The sequence below is a fragment of the Typopeltis vanoorti genome, chromosome 4, assembly GCF_054136105.1.
Source record: "Typopeltis vanoorti isolate ZY-2024b chromosome 4, IOZ_Tvanoo_1.0, whole genome shotgun sequence".
Lineage (NCBI taxonomy): Eukaryota > Metazoa > Arthropoda > Arachnida > Uropygi > Thelyphonidae > Typopeltis > Typopeltis vanoorti.
The window spans coordinates 85,902,965-85,920,585 of record NC_143552.1 but is presented as its reverse complement, the minus strand read 5'-3'; the positions used below and the strand labels follow the sequence as shown (position 1 = coordinate 85,920,585).

At 38.0% G+C, this 17,621-nt stretch overlaps 1 protein-coding gene across 1 annotated transcript in view; it reads right to left on the bottom strand.

Moving 5' to 3' along the window:
* The window catches only part of LOC150107472 (ATP-dependent 6-phosphofructokinase-like), a 443,838-nt gene that overhangs the window by 172,127 nt on the left and 254,090 nt on the right, over positions 1 to 17,621 (bottom strand). The window contains exon 12 of the mRNA XM_090391320.1: positions 10,790 to 10,877. Coding sequence (XP_090247446.1) covers positions 10,790 to 10,877 — 88 coding nt within the window. The remainder of the gene's footprint in view (positions 1 to 10,789; positions 10,878 to 17,621) is intronic.

Below are 17,621 nucleotides of genomic sequence, written 5' to 3'. Positions count from 1 at the left end.
TACTAGCAATACACTGGTTTTTCTGTATACAAATGCCAGGAAGTATTAGGAATAAAGGGAATGCATTTGTGGCATTGAATGACTCAGTCTCTCCAAAGGTTATTGGTATCGGTGAAACTTAGTTAACTGAGGAGGATGTTCTAACAGGGATAGAAATCAAAGGTATAGCATATTTTGGCATAGTAGTAGAGAAGGTAAACATGGAGAAGTGTTACTCAACAGATGAATTGTGTACTCTCAGTGCTGAGAATCTCAATGGAAATAATACTAATGGCTTTGAGAGCGTATGGTGTGAGATAAATGTTTATTAGACAAAATATTTGGTGCGATGTTGCTACAGACCAGGGAATACAGAACAGCAGGAAATGTTCAGGTAAGTTAGTTTGGCAAGTGAAAAGCGAGCAATCATTATGGGAAACTTCAACTATAATGATATAAACTGGACAGAGGAGACAGCATGCAGTAATAAGGGAAATGAATTTTGGATTTCTTGAGGGACAACTGTCATAAGCAGCATGTGGTGGAGGGAAAATGAGGAGCAAGAGTTTTGGATTCAGTCACAGCATCAGAGGAGCTTATATTGTGACTGAGATGACATCCCCCCCCGGTTGGTGAAAGTAACCACGTATTCCTGACTTAGAGGATGAATAGGCATGTGATGGTATCAAAACAGAAAAAAGTTATGTAGAATTATAAGTCAAGCAACTATCATCATAGACTTTGAAACCAGCTTGCAGCAGCACAATGGATGAAAAAATATGAAGGAAGAGGGTTCATTAGTGCAGGGAAGATATGTAAGAAAAAATTGTTCACAGCAATGACAGCTTGTATATTTTGATCGAACAAAATAAAACAATTTAAAGTCAAAAGGGTGACAAAGGAATAAAAGGGGAATTGCAGAGGAAAAAAAAAAGAAGATAATGGAAAGCATATAAAGAGAGAGGTGGAGGGCAGTCACACGAGGCATATAGGGCTCAGGCTAGGAAAGCAACTAGTATTGTAAGGAGAGAAAAATTAGAATATGAGAGAGAGAGTAGACTGTCACTGAAGAATTCCAAGGTTTTTTTTTCACTATATAGAAAGTAGGTGGAAAAATGATAATGAATGGATTATTTTTCTGGGTTGAGATGGGAATTAGATAACCAAAGCAGATGACGTAGTTGAGCTATTTAATGATCACTTTATTAATATTCCATCCTGGTACTACAGGCTTTGTTTCTAGAAGGAAAATGAGTGGTGAAGTGTTAATGAATGAAGAGGATAATAAATTTAGTTTAATCCTTTATCCAAGTGTGAGCAAACAAAGTTTGCACCTGAAAGTATCTTCAGGACTGGGTTAAGGTGATACAACACCAGGGCAACTCGTTGCAAAGGTGGAGCAAGCTACCAACACTCCTATCTTAGTATCTCCTATAATGCAAAACACATCTCCTTGCGGATATGTCTAATGTTATGCATTAAGGGAAGGGCCACTACCCAGACCGGTTTCGACCTTTATTGAGGTCTCTTCAGTGGGAGCCAGGCCCAAGTCGAGATATCAGGCAGAAGCATTAGCAGGTCATCTCCACCTATAGGAATTGCCAATTGGTGTGCCACCCTTTTTTTATAAATTACTCTGGATTTAGAGAAAGATGTTGAAAGTTTATTTTCCACTTGGTTAGAGTATAATAAATTTAGTTTAATCCTTTATCCAAGTGTGAGCAAACAAAGTTTGCACCTGAAAGTATCTTCAGGACTGGGTTAAGGTGATACAACACCAGGGCAACTCGTTGCAAAGGTGGAGCAAGCTACCAACACTCCTATCTTAGTATCTCCTATAATGCAAAACACATCTCCTTGCGGATATGTCTAATGTTATGCATTAAGGGAAGGGCCACTACCCAGACCGGTTTCGACCTTTATTGAGGTCTCTTCAGTGGGAGCCAGGCCCAAGTCGAGGTAGCTTGCTCCACCTTTGCAACGAGTTGCCCTGGTGTTGTATCACCTTAACCCAGTCCTGAAGATACTTTCAGGTGCAAACTTTGTTTGCTCACACTTGGATAAAGGATTAAACTAAATTTATTATACTCTAACCAAGTGGAAAATAAACTTTCAACATCTTTCTCTAAATCCAGAGTAATTTATAAAAAAAGGGTGGCACACCAATTGGCAATTCCTATAGGTGGAGATGACCTGCTAATGCTTCTGCCTGATATCTCGACTTGGGCCTGGCTCCCACTGAAGAGACCTCAATAAAGGTCGAAACCGGTCTGGGTAGTGGCCCTTCCCTTAATGCATAACATTAGACATATCCGCAAGGAGATGTGTTTTGCATTATAGGAGATACTAAGATAGGAGTGTTGGTAGCTTGCTCCACCTTTGCAACGAGTTGCCCTGGTGTTGTATCACCTTAACCCAGTCCTGAAGATACTTTCAGGTGCAAACTTTGTTTGCTCACACTTGGATAAAGGATTAAACTAAATTTATTATACTCTAACCAAGTGGAAAATAAACTTTCAACAGAATGAAGAGGATATATTCCAAATACTAAGTCAATGTCAATAAATGTCACTAATTGTCAGTAAGGCAAGGGCACTAGATGGAATTTCACTATGTATTTAAGGGAATGTGCTATGGAACTCACTGTACCATTAACTTGGCTGTTTATCGAAAATCTTGCAATGGGGCAGGTTATTGGAGAGCAGAAGGAGGGTAAGATAGTACCATTACATAAGGGTGGTGGTATAATGGAGGTATAAAACTATAGGCCTGTGTGTATTTCTTGTGTAGTTAAGATTTTGGAGAAATTGGTAGAACTCATATACTGAATTGGGTAGATGAGGACAATATTATTTATATGCGGGTCAGCATGGATTTGTTAGAACACTCTTGTTTTAGTAATCTGGTCACCTTGCACAATAGGTACAAAAGGTAAGGCATTCTTATTTCACTCTTATTGTTTTTTTTTTTAAAAAAAAAAACCATTTGACAGGGTGCCACATGACAAGTAGATTTTTAAGTTGCAACATATGGATCATGATATCAGGTTAGTGGACTGGATTGGTGATTGGCTCTCTGATAGATAGCAGAGAGTTGTGAATGAGAGAGCAGTATCAGGAAGTAGGAAGGTTACAAGTGGAGTTCCACAGGGTTCAATCCTGGGACCATTGTTATTCAATCTTTATGTCAATGATATTGTCACAATACTACAGGAAGATCTTCAGCTGTTTGCAGATGACGTGAAGCTTGGGATGGTTATTAGTAATAGTACTGAGATTTCAAATTCCGATGACATATTGCAAAGGTTGTGAAGACATCTCCAAGAATAGTGGCAATGTTGAGGAGAACATTGACTACGAGAAATAAAAGTGTGATGGTCCCATTGTATAAAGCCTTGATCTTACCATATCTGGATTTCTGTGTTCAGATCTAGTAACCGAGATTTGAAGGGGGATGAAATAACCTTGGAGAGGATGCAGAGATGGATAACAAAAATGATATCAGGACTGTACAATGTTAATTATGAGGATAGACTTGGGACATGAAGACTGCAGAGTTTGACAGATAGAAGGCAAAGCGGAATATGACTGAAACGTTTAAGCTGTTAAAGGGTTATTATTCATATTAATACTGATGTGATTTTTCATATGGTAGAATGAAGGAAAGGGGCCATCCTGGAAAGCAGCAAAAGGAAGTGGTCAGTAAAAGGTAAGAAGTAAGTTGTTTTACATGGAGAGTGGTAGGAGCATGGAACACATTATCTGAGAGAGTGGTGAACATGCAGGCAATGCATTCCGAGATTTTACGGAGTGGTATGATAGACTTTGTGTTGACCAATGTTGAGTCTTGTGACTCCATGGAGGTCAGGGGAAAAATAATAATAATATTAGAAGAGAAGATATAACAGTTAAAATGTATGAACATGAATAGTTAAAACCATATCAGAATCTTTAAAAAAAATAAGCAGAAAATGTATTAAAAGTAATGGCTGCTCGATAAACATAACTTTTCAGTTGATTAATAGCACATTACCTTTCATATACAGGGCCATTGCCAGATTAGATCGCTACCTGAGCCAAATAATTAAATATTGCCCCTGATGGATTATAAGACAAAAATATAAGAAAATCTCCAATTGCTATCTTGTTTTTATCACAAGAGAAACATTAATGCAATATGATTACAAAATAATATTAATTAAATGTTTGCTGTAGGATATCGCACAATAAAACTGTTTATAAGCTCTTCTAAATTTAAATTATAAGCTATGTCCGCCTCTATTGATATAGTTGCTAGACCAACCAATCTTTCTTGGGTTATTTCTGTTCACAAATAATTTTTAAACAGTTTAAGCTGGGTAAAACATCTTTCTGCACGTGCTATTCTAACAGGAATTGTTAGCGTAGCTAAGGTGCCTGCCACAATATGGCTGAACGAACGCCCTTGTTAAGCCACACCATGAGGCAGGCTGCCTCTATTCTACACCCTGTCGATGGTACTGTTCATATAACTACATCAACAGTTGTATGAAAGTTAATGCATTTCACAAATTATCTGTGATGTGCTATTGTTTCTGTCTCTTCTCTCTCCCAAATGAGAATTTCATCTATAATAGATTGTAAACATATGGTACATTAATACTGCTCAAAGGCAATGTATTACATAACCCAGAAACCCTGCTCTGGACTAAACATGATAATTTTCAAATCACTTCAGCCCTTCAAGTAGCAGTCACTTTGAGTGATCTCACATTGAGCAATGAATTAGTAAAGAAAGGCTAAGATGCACCAAAAATGTATCTAATGTATTTTAACAGCCAACATCCTAAAATAGTATGGTATGGTATCCTCAAAACTCTTACTCACCGAGTCAGGACTATTTGTTCAAGTGACACAGCCCTTGAAACTGAGTTTAGGGACATTTATTATTATTATTATTATTATTATTAAACAAGACCTCATGGAGTCAAATACTCATCTAGGAGGTCCTTTTATCTCACACACATCTCATCATATCAGGTCTTAAACACATTCAAACTCCTTGCAGACACCACACTCTCAGGCAAGGCATTCCAATCATTCACAACTCTGCACGAAAAAAACCTGCTTCTCACTCCCCTACTCACACCCTCTTTATACAGCTTCCAGGGATGACCTCTGGTTCTCCCCTGATTTCCCACTATTCGCTGTAGAACTTCTCCACCATTGATCCTATAACAACCCCTTACCAACTTGTAGGTCTCTATCATATCTCCCTTCTTCCTTCTCTCCACTAGACTCTGCAAATTACATCTTTTCAATCTTTCCTCATACTCGACATTCCAGAGGTCAGAAACTACCTTAGTCAGTCGCCTTAGGACCCTTTCCAACATCTCTTCATCCTTCTGAAAACCAGGTGACCAAATCTGGGCACAATAGTCCATGTGTGGCCTAATCAAAGCCTTATACAATGGAATAAGAATCTTCCAATTTTACACGTCAGTGTCCTCCTCATCATTCCCAGAAGTCTTTGTGTTGTCTTCACAATTTTGGCGATGTGTCCCCTAAATTTTAGATCCTTATCCACTATCACTCCCAGATCTCTTATTTCCTCTACTTCCAACAATATATTCTCACTAAGCATAAATTCTGCATCCCATCTTTGTTTTCCAAATTTTAAAACCTTACATTTTGCAACATTGAACTCACATCCCCATTTGCTTGCCCAATCACTCAATTTATTCAAGTCTTCTTGCAAGGCCACAACATCTTCACTACTCTTTATGGTTCTTCCCAACTTTGCATCATCTGCAAACAACTGAATATCTCCATCCAAATCTTCGCCAATATCATTAATATACAAGTTAAATAGTAATGGCCCTAAAACAGATCCCTGAGGCACTCCACTAGTGACTTTCCTTTTCCTGGATATTGCACCTCCATACACAACTTGTTGATACCTATCAGATAGCCAGTCTCCAATCCAATGCACTAATCTAATATCCAACCCCATCTGCTCTAGTTTGACTGTCAACTTATCATGAGGTACTCTATCAAAAGCTTTTGCGAAATCCAAGTATATTACTGTGTATCCTTCTCCTCTGTCCAAGGAAGCAGTCACTTTATTGTAATAAGTAAGTAGATTACTAAAACACGACCTCCCTTTAGCAAATCCATGCTGTCCATCAAAGATTATACCATTGTTGTCAACCCAACTCTGGATCCTAGTTCTCACAAGCTTCTCCAACAACTTAACCACAACACCTGACACACAGATAGGCCTATAGTTTGATGCTTGAGTTCGTTCACCTCCTTTATGAAGTGGCACAATCTTGCCCTCCTTCCACTCTTTAGGGACTTGACCAAGTGCAAGACTCGTATTAAAAAAATATGTCAAGGCAGGTGTCAACTCTCTGGCACATTCCTTCAGAATACGCGGTGATATATTATCAAGTCCCACAGCCTTATTTACATCTAGTTTACTCAACTCCCCAAACACCTCTTGCTCACTTACAGTCAGTCTCTCCTCCCCATCATCAACTGCTCTTAATCTCTCCATGAAGTCACATTCACAAGATTGAAAGATCTTTATGAACTGCTCATTAAGTATCTCCACCACACATTCTGCAACAGCTGTCTTTATACCATTTCCTCCAATCAATGTCATCCTTCCATAATCATTCTTTCTTTTGCTGGCTACATATCGAAAGAACTCCCTAGGATTCTTTTTAGCTTCATTAGCTAACTGCTGTTCATACCTCTCTTTAGCTACTCTCACCAACCAAGTCACTCTCCTTGCCTGGTCTTTGTAATCCTCATGGAATTGGTTATTTCCACTTCTCTTATGCTGCCTCCATGATGCCCTTTTTCTCTGCATCGCATGCTTAATCTCTTTATTCATCCATTTCACACCTACCTTATTTAATCTTCTCACCCTTGGAATACATTTAGACATTGCATCTAATAGATAGTTTTTGAAAATCCCCCAAGCTGCAATGATCTCTTTTCCAGCTAACTCCTCATTCCATGCTACACCTGCAAGCTGTCTCCTGAGCTCTTCATAATCACCCCCCTTGTAGTTCCACATATACCCTTTTTTCACAGGGGTCCTTGCACTGCTGGCAACCACCCAAGTAATCACCTCATGGTCACTTTCACCAATTGGTGGATGATTTGATACCTCATTGATAATTACATCCTCCGATGAGATGACCAAATCCAAGACCCTTAATCCTCGTGTGCCCTCTGTTACATACTGTCTGAGGTAGTTATCCCTCAAAAACTCAAGAAAACACTATCACCACCATCCACATTACCAGGTCTATAACAACATCCCACCAAGTATTTGATTCTATTCACCTCTATCTCACACCATACTGCCTCAAAACCACTGGCCCCATTTCCCTCTTGCATCTCTACCTTGTATGGACATAACTCTTTCTCTATCATCAATAGCACTCCCCCTCCCTTTTTACCCCTTCTATCCTCACGAAACACATCATACCTTTCCATCTCTATTCCTGTCAGGATGTCATCTTCATCTAACCATGTCTCACTTATTCCGACAATCTCTGGGTGCACAGACGCAATTAGTGCAACCATTTCATCCGCCTTGTTTCTTATACTTCTAGCATTGGTGTACAAACACAACAACTCATTTCTGGATCTACAGCTAGTTCCACTGATACCACTCACTCGATGTGATCTCTCCATGCTGGACTGGGGCCATTTCCCTTTCTGCTTCTTCATTTTAGAACCCTTTGCAATTCCATCTGTTTCCTTTTGATCCCTGATCATCCCATTACTTTCCTGCCTACACATTCTCTCACCTCCTCTTGGAGCATCCACCTTTCTCACGCTGTGTATCCCTGTCCACCCTGAGCCTCCCCGTTTCCCTGCTCCTCTTGCACACCCATTCTCTCATTTTCACATTCATTTCCACTCCTTCAATCTCTCCTGCTCTTCCACATCACTCCCCTCTCGATCTGATTCATTCTCTCTATTCACTTCTCTAACTTCCAGCAGCAGTCTCTCCAAGCGACTCACACCATAACCACTCAAATGCAGTCTATCGCTCCCATACAGCTCACTTCGTCCCTCAAACTCATTCCACATATTAACAAACTGTACTCCCATCTCCTCACACATTTCAGCCAGAATATCATTCATAATCCTTGCTCTCCGCCTCATTTCACCACAATCATACCTAGGCAACACACTGACCACCCTTCCTGTCACACTATTCTCCTTTATCTTTCCAAGCAGTCTCCTGACATTCATTTTGACATGCTCTTTGTTCTCTCTCAAATCATTCGTACCAATTAATACAATTAACTCTTTTGCTCGTTCCCGCCTCATATTCAATGCCTCAATCACTCTACTCATTTTACCGCCTGGAAAACATACCTTGTGCATTTTATCCTCTAGCACACCTTTAATAATGGAGTCGCCATACAACGCCACTCGCTCATCATTTGTTAACTCTTTCATGCCATCATGATTTATTTTAATAGTTTTGACCTGCATTCTCTTAATTTCATTCCGCATCCATTTCATTTCTTGCTTCATCCAATCCAATTCACCTTCTGAACCTCGCGACACATTCACTCTATCATTAAATCTTTCTAACTTTCTAACTCTCGACCCCCCCTTCTCACTTTCCCTCTCATTCATCCTTCTTTGTTTCCGTACTTTCGGTCCAACATAAGTCCAACTTTCACTATCATTCTTCTCACTTTCACATATCTTTCTTTGTTTCCGTACTTTCGGACTAACATGCGTCCAACTTTCGCTATCATTCTTCTCACTTTTACTGTCATTCATCTTTCTTTGGTTCAGTACTCTCGTTCCAACATGCGTCCAACTTTCGCCATCTGTCATTCTTTTTTCGCTATCATTCATTCTTTCGATTTTTTTTACTTGCGATTTCTGCACCACGCCATTTCTACTTTCATTCGTTCTCTCAATTTCGTTTCTTTCCGCCTCACTTTCGTCCCTTTTAACATCCATTACGGTTGTCAAATCGCTCTTTTTCTTTTTTCCTGATTTTTTAACATTTTTTCGCCTGTCTACCTCACCATCCTTCTCTTTCAAACGTGCACTCGCGACACAATTGGTACTAGCACTTTCTGTCATCAACTTCATATTCGCATTCATCAATTCCTCGTTCAGGTCACATTTCGCACACACCCTTCTTCCATCCGCACTAAACATCCACAAATCATTTATGTAATCGAAGGAATACATATAACAGACCTCACACTTAACGAACCGACTGAAATCCAAATTAAAATCATGGAATGACAATGCCGCCGCCATTTTTTTTTTTTTTTTCTCTGCAGGTTACTAGGTCTAATATTAACATTTTCGTATTTAGTTTAAGCAAGGAAAAAAAAACCCCACACTAATAATATCGGTAGCGTACAACGTTTACAGCTGCTCTTACTTAAACAATTACGCTTATATACTTAATTATTCCTAGTAAAACTTATCTGAATCAGGAGCTCTTCAAAACACGTTCGTAGCACTTGACCCACTAGCGCCGCCAACTCACCAGGGAGTGCATTATTTGCAACACCTTTTTAGCCAATGGCTACAGTCCATATAAAATAGAGAAATGTACCCCCACTCCTTCCTACCCCCAACATACAGATCACAGCAAAACCATTCCCATTCCATATGTTAAGGGTACATCAGAAAAAATAGCCAAAGTTCTTTGGCTATTTTTTCTGATGTACTCTTTGTAAGTATGATCTCCATACCACTTTCGAACATTTCATTCAACCAGCTACTATTATATGTTCTCCTAAGGATCAACTACATCCTCTTGAACATTTGGGAGTGCATAAAGTTCCTTGTGATTGCAAGTTAGTCTACTTTGAACAGACTGGTAGACCATGCTCTGGATCCTCCTTCACACAGAATCAGATGAAGGAAAACATCTAGTCTGAGAGGCTATTCTTAGAATCAGCATCAGCTATGAAGCACTCTCCCAATCTCAAGTGTGGCTGCATTAATTTATCGAAGATCTGGGAGACTATCATTTTAAGACCTAATAGCCAGACTTCTCTGAATTAACTTTGTAGTTATCTGACCCAGGACATTAGGTGTCAGTTACAATTTAAATTGTTTTTTCAATTACTTGATTTAGTGCTGTATGCTTGTCACAGTTATAACTATGCTCTGATGATAATAGGTAGAAAATCAGCGAAATATCAGTGAGTTTAATAAATATATTTTTTCCTCTTGGTGTTAGTTATATCATCAATCTTTATTATGGATACTGAGCAATGAAATTTATCTACAACCTGAAAACATTCACTAACATCTGCACCCACAGTTGGAACCAAGCCTACATTATTTTAGTTGGAGACTATTCACGGAGCCAACCAGGATGGTAGTCAACAGAAAAAAATATATAAAGAGATAGAATGTTAGTATAAATGGATCTGAAAAAATGCATCAGAGCTTTTGCAGCTGTAGTGAAATTCAAAGATTTGTGAGAGACCTCTGTGTGCATGAAATGTCTATATGCCACAGAAGTGCTATTTCAGGAGGCAGATGCACATGCAAAATGGTCATACATCTGAAAATGTACTTCTCCCACTGCTGTGAATGTTACATGCACCACCATATTAATGAAGAGTGTAAAATGTTTGACAAGGAAGAGGAAACAAAACTATATTTAAAAAGGCTGTATTAAAATTTCTTTTTAACATTTTTTTTTTCAAGTATGATGGAAACAAATGGTTACTGCTTGACTATTTTCCAATCAAAAACGTTTAAAGTTTCTAAATAACCTTAATTTGTTCTATTAGAAATATTTTACTAACCACTCCATGTCCACTCTCATCAAATGCACTTTTAGGTGGCTTAAGCCTTGTCAACATTTTGTATGTTATTAAATTTCTTTCAAAACTCCTAAAGAAAAAAATAAATGAATTTTAATTAAAAAAGACTAAACTTTTCTGTGAAACTATTATATGTAATTAGTTATAATTACACTATACAAATTCTGAGTTTTTACATAATGTTATCAGAAGTTTAAAAGACATAGAATATAGAAAACTTCTTAATCCTTTTTATCTTCTACTGCAAAGATGTGAAAAATGTACTAAAAACTTTATACTAAAGTATATTAAAAACTTTATTTTTAGTATATTTGACTACAAGTATTTCACTCTTGTTTTCAGGGAAATCTTCAGAGCAGCTAATACCAATAAGAATATCAAGTTCAAATTAAACTTGCTATTCTTATAGACAAATGAGCCATGCATTCATTTTTCATAATTACCAGCCAAAGTTACACACTCAGATGATGAACTAGAAGCATAATGCAGGACATTTATTGAAAGGATTTGTTTAAAAACAATTAAAGATCAGTGAAGCATTCATAAATAAGTTTCCTATTTTAAGTTGGTCAAAAAAGCTTCATGTTTTTTCTTTAAATAACTTTTCAAACAGAAACTCAGATTTGTGTAACATTTAATTTTTATTCTCTTCTGTTAGATTCGTTGACCTAGTTTAAATAACATGGACTGCAAGGCCAAGCTTCTCAAGTTGAAGAAAACAAACATCAACCTTTTCATTATCCTTATGTACAGACAAATGATCTGCCAGTCTATCCAAAGAAAGAAGAGAATACAGAGAAGTCAGATCTTGTCTTTAGTAGTAAACAGGATGTAAAGTAGTGCATTAAAAATTTTTGTAATTCTATCTAAAAATTCTTTGATATAGGGGATCAACTGAAGATTTTATATTATCTGATCACCCAAACTGAAGAGTTGGAAGCTTAGAAAATTTTTTATTTATGATACTTATGGTTATAGAACAAGTCAAATAGGTGAGCAGCAGATAAACCACGAACTGGATCCTATTTTAAAAGATTCTTGGATAAAACTACAAAAATTCTTTCTTAAGTAAGAATTCCCATCATGACATGAACAGGAGGAGGAGGAGGAAAGGAAATATAACTGAGACATTTCAGTTGGTAAGAGGTTGTTACTGGGTTAATTATAAAGAAAATTTTCACAGAATGTGGGGGGGGGGGGGATAAGAGGCATCTCTGGAAACTATATAAGAAGATTGTGAACAACAGCCTAGTATGGAGCAGATTCTTTCCATGGAGAGTGAAATGTGTTGCATGTGTAGCAAATGAGTTTAAAGCACAGCTTGATGAGCTTGAATATGACTGTGTATACCTCCAGCAATGAGTCTTTTGACTCTATGGAGGTTTGGTAATAATAATAAATTCAACATAACCTGTGATCTAGGGTCTTTCTTACACCTTTCTGATAGATTCAGTTAGAGTTTAGCACAAATATGATATATGGTGTGTTTCTTTGTACAAAATATTCAAACTATATTTTATGAAACTGAAAGTTCAATTTCCAAAATAAATTTGATCCATGGATGAAGTATGTTGATTTTATCTAAGAATTCATTCAAGCTCAATACACAATTTATATACATTATTATATGATACCTCCAGGGGAGTCCACCTATTCTACAACACTGTCTCTAGCACTCAATCCACCAACAAATCGCAACTACCATCACCATCCACATCAACGGCATCTACCGCCCACCATCATCACTAGTATTTTCATAATCATCCATGCCCACGGTGGGATTCAAACCCACAGCTTTTTGGCTGGAGAGCAGATAAGCTAACCACTCGGCAGGCTGGCAAATACATGTATATTAATCCCACACAATGAGAGGTCACAAAACCTATAATACAGAAGTGCCATGGGGGGGGGGGGGTTAAGCAGAAAGGACTATTAATATGGTTCTTGAAAAGGTGAGGGATTGTATTTATTAGAAAAAATAGTATGGGGAAGGCTGTTCTAAAGAATAGAGGTAGATGGAAAAAAGGAAGGTGAGAAATTCGTTCAACAAGTTTGTAGTTGAATGGTGAATGGATGTTGACCATAGGCTGCTTGTGCTGTTTCATGGTTACAAGAAAGTATAGGAATGGTAGAGGTCAGTTCAGAAGCAGTGCTAATGAAGGTACCTATTAAAAAAAAAAACAGGTATAATGCAGAAACCGAGTGCTTATGAGAAAGGGACTGGAGAAAATCTGTAAAAGAGAGAGGAGTCATCAATAGATGACTCCTCCTTTTACACACACTTCACTTAACAAGGCAGGTTGCCTCTTCTGTAGTACTCAACCCTAATTCTTGGGGTTGAGTACTACAAGGTTTCATGAATGAGGAAGAGGAATGCAGAGCACTGTCATCAGCAAAACTCAGGATAAGGTGAGAGAGAAAAAGAGGTTACTGATGTAGAGGAGGGAGAGTTTGAGCAAGAGTACAGAAAAGGAAGCCAGCCAACATGATATGCAATAAAAGACCAGAGAGGAAGTTGGTAATCAGGTCACAAAGGCAAGAGGAGACCTTAAGGTGGTAGCTTGTTGAGAACGCCGCAAATATCAATGTCAGACATGACTGAATGCTTTGGAAATATCAAGAGCAACCACATGGAGATCTATAGGACAAGAATAGAGAAATTCATACTGGTAATCACTAATTAACTGACAGGTTTCTAGGTAGGAAGAGTGAAGAAGCTGGTTGTTGATGATCTCCATCACATTCGAGAGTACAAAAGCGAGGATGATAATTGATGGCTGATGTTTATCTCCCTTTTTAAGTAGAGCCTGGATAAAGGCTTAGTTGGTATTCATTGGGCATCTACTCAACAGCATGTTAAGCAGATGCCCAATGAATAACAACTTATATAAGTGATACAAGATGAGTGTTCATTCTGAAGCATAAGTTTTTAGAACAACTGGAGGGATATCATCTGAACTAAGAGACTTAATAGTATCACAACTACCAAGGATTTTTCTGATGTCCTTCTGGGAAAAGATTAAAGGAAGTATGGTGTGAACAGCTCACAGTGTAGTAGGTGATTTGCTTTGGTCATCTATACCAAAGCTGGAGATAAAACACTGAAGCTATGAAATCTGCCTTGTCTTTTAGACAGTCACTATAGTTTACCATCAGGATATGAGAGAGAGAGGGGGGGGGGGTGAAACACATGACCAATAAAGGCTCGACTGCCATTTGATTGGGAGGTAAGCTCATATGGCAGACAAGCCTTCTAGTTTCTTGTGAAGGCTGTTGGACAGAACTTTTTTCACTACTATGTTTCCATGTTTCTCACATCCTAATGGTACCATGGTGATGTCACACAAAGATAGGGCTTAGCATGCTCTTGGCACTGGTGTTTTCCTTCCTGCAACTCTTGCACAAATGACAAATGCAAGAGCCAAAGGTCCTTGCAAAGTATGCAATGAATTTGTTGATTTTTTTTTTTTACACTTTTTTGGGTTGAAGTGTACGCTAAGTGAGAAGCTGAGGTTTCTGACTTCAGTCACTGAATATATGATGAATTTTTATTTTAGACTGCAGTGGCACATTTTTAGAGAACTGCAGCTTGGAGAGAGATTTTTGCATGTTTGTGTGTGTGTGGGGGGGGGGGGGGAGATTTCAGTGAAATGAGAATAAAGGCCCTCATTCCAGTAAGAATTATTTTGGTTGTATGGTCAAATCAGACATCTGAATCAGGAAAGGAAGAAACAATAATCAGACCATGAAAAAGTGATGTAGAAATCCTAGAGGTCATCCCAACTGGATGACCTCTAGGATTTCTTTATGGTTATGTTGCCAAGAGAAGGACAAACATTTAAAGTGTATCTGAAGGGAGAGAGGGTTAAGAAAAGGTCCACAGTGTTAGAAAAATGGTGAGGATATCTGGTATTCTGGTTGACAGCATTACAATTTGTGTTATATCATGACTGATAGCAATGATATTCATTGGAAGGGAAGCCAAATAGCAATTTGGCTTCCCTTCTAGTTTGATCTCTGAATATTATTGTGATTTCAGAATGTAAACTTATTAATCATGCTATAGAAATGATCCTATGAAGTATAATCTGTGAAGTCAGAGATGGGAAGCCAGTTTGACATATGAACAATAAAGTCTCCTAGGAAGATAATCTCAGAGATAAATAATCAAGGAAGTTACAATGATCAGCTGAATTTAGGGGAGCAGAAGAGGTAGGAAATAAAAAGTGTAAAATGAGGCATGGAAATCTAGAGCCAGAGTAGATCGCATAGCAAAGATTTCAACTTAAATAACTTTTCTCAAGGATTGCTTGATTTGACAAAAATCATGTTCCACTCTTCTTACAAAAGACATCATGCATGATGTAGTTGTGATAGCTGAGCCAAATTGCAGTCAGATGATGCCAGCAAGTGATGGTGTGCCCCGTCAATGTTTATAGTTGATCCAAGAATGTTAGTGAATGGATATAAGTGTTGGTGTTTGTTTTGGCTTTTTATGGTTACTTTTTTGTTACTTTTGCAATATTTTGGACATGTTTTTTTCTTGTAAAATGTTACATGCTGAACTACAAAGCAGGAAATTATGACCAACTAAGAAGCATGATAGGTTCTGTGCAATGGTATCTGGTTGTTAGATGGGAGGGGGTATGAATAGTGCATGGGAAACATTTAAAAAATACTTAAATAATGCAATATCTGAATCTGTTCCTTGAGTTTTTATTATTATTATTAAGAATATTAATAAAAACTCAAAGTAAGGGACTAATCGAAGAAGACCACATGCACCAGCTATCATACTTATTCTTGAATTCATTCACACTGCTTGTATGCACATCTAATGGCAATCCATTCCAATCACGCACTACCCTCAGAGAAAAATCTAGCCCTCACACCCTTCTTAGCAGCATTCATTCTCAGCTTCCAGGGATGACCTCTTGTCCTTTCCCCACCCTCCACAAAATGAAAACTTCCATCAACTGAAATCCTGTTCAGTAGTTTCAGTGACCCTTTCAGTAGTTTGTAAGTCTCAATCATATCACCCCCCTCTTTCTCCTATTTGTTAGTGTCTGCAGTCTGTCTTCATAATCAGTATTCCACAGTTCTGATATCATTTTTAACACTCTCCTTTACGCTCTTTCCACTGGATCAGAATCGCAATGAAAATCAGGAGACCAGACCTGTGCACAATACTCTAAGTGAGGTCTTATAAAGGCCTTGTAAAGAGGCAAAATAACATCCTTATCTTTACATGTTAAAGTTCGTTTCAGCAATGCAATTATCTTTTGAATTGTATTTGCAATCTTTGCTACATGGTCCCTGAACTTCAACTTGCTATCTACTAACACACCAAGATCCCTGGCCTCATCAATTTCTTCAAGTATAATTCCCACCAATATAATACAACACTGGATATCTAATCATGTCAAAGTGCATGACTTTGTATTTACTGACATTGAAGTGACATCCATTTTCCGCATGACTTTGTAGTTACTGACATTGAAGTGACATCCATTTTCCGCATGACTTATTTTTAATGGTATGTCCACAATTCCAGCCTTTTATTTGATGATGTAAAGATACATCATCAGCAAATAGCTGTATGTCACCTGTCAAATCCTTCAAAGCAGTGGCCCAAGGACTGATCTCTGTAGTACACCACTAGTTACCTTAAATCTTGCACTCATCCCATCCCCCCTCCGTATACCACTTTTTGACATCTGTCAGTCAGCCATCCTCGTATCTACTAACATTTTATGATCCAAACCCATATTCTCCAATTTATGCAACAGTCTTCCATGCTGTATTCTGTCAATATCCTTAGCAAAATCCAAAAGTATTATGATGTATACATTCCTCCTTGTTTAGTTCAATGGTAATATTATTATAGAATGTAAGCAAATTACTAAAACATGACCTTCCCTTAGTAAACCCATTTCTGAATGCGAGCCCTAACCAACCTTTCCAAAATCTTCATCAGTTCCTATTGCAGAATTCTTCATCAGAGTGATATCCTATCAGTCCTTATTGCTGAATTCTTCAATTTATGTAACTAATACCTCCTCTTCATACACCTCGGTTTCTTCATTCAGTGAAGAGGTATCATTGAATTTAATGTTGTTTAGCCAGGTTGATAGCTTTTAGAAAAATGAGAACTCAATAGTTGAGCAACCTCTTCTGCATCTGTCACCCTTACACCACCTGCATTTAGAAGAGTTATTCTTTCATATTCATTCTTTCTTTTACTTGCAGCACATCAATAGAATGCTTGTGGGTTATCTTAGGTTTGAAGAGCCAGTTTCTTCTCATACTCAAACTTAGCTTTCTGTACAACAGTTGCGATTATTCTGGCCTGCTGCTTATAATATTCATAATGGACATCATCCTTATGTACATGGCATTCCTTCCACATCATCCTTTTTTTTATGAATCTCTTGCTTAATAAGATTACACATCCATTTGACTCCTGCCCTACTTATTCTTTGAACTCTCAGGACACATTCTGATATTGCATCATTTAAGTATTTTTTAAATGCTCCCCATGCACTGCTGATATTCTTCCCATCCAGCAACCAATACCATTCCACTGAACTTGGTATATTCCTCAGTTGGTCATAATTTCTTGCTTTGTAGTTCAAAATGTAACCTTTTTCGCATGGAACAGTCATAAACTTAGTCACTTCCCAAGTGAATACCACATGATCACTGTCCCCAACTGGAGGCAGAATAGTAACGTCTTTAAGTGAAACACCCGCTGACACTCTAATCAACTCTAATTCTTTATTCTCAAGTTCCTTCTGTCACATGCTGCTTGAGG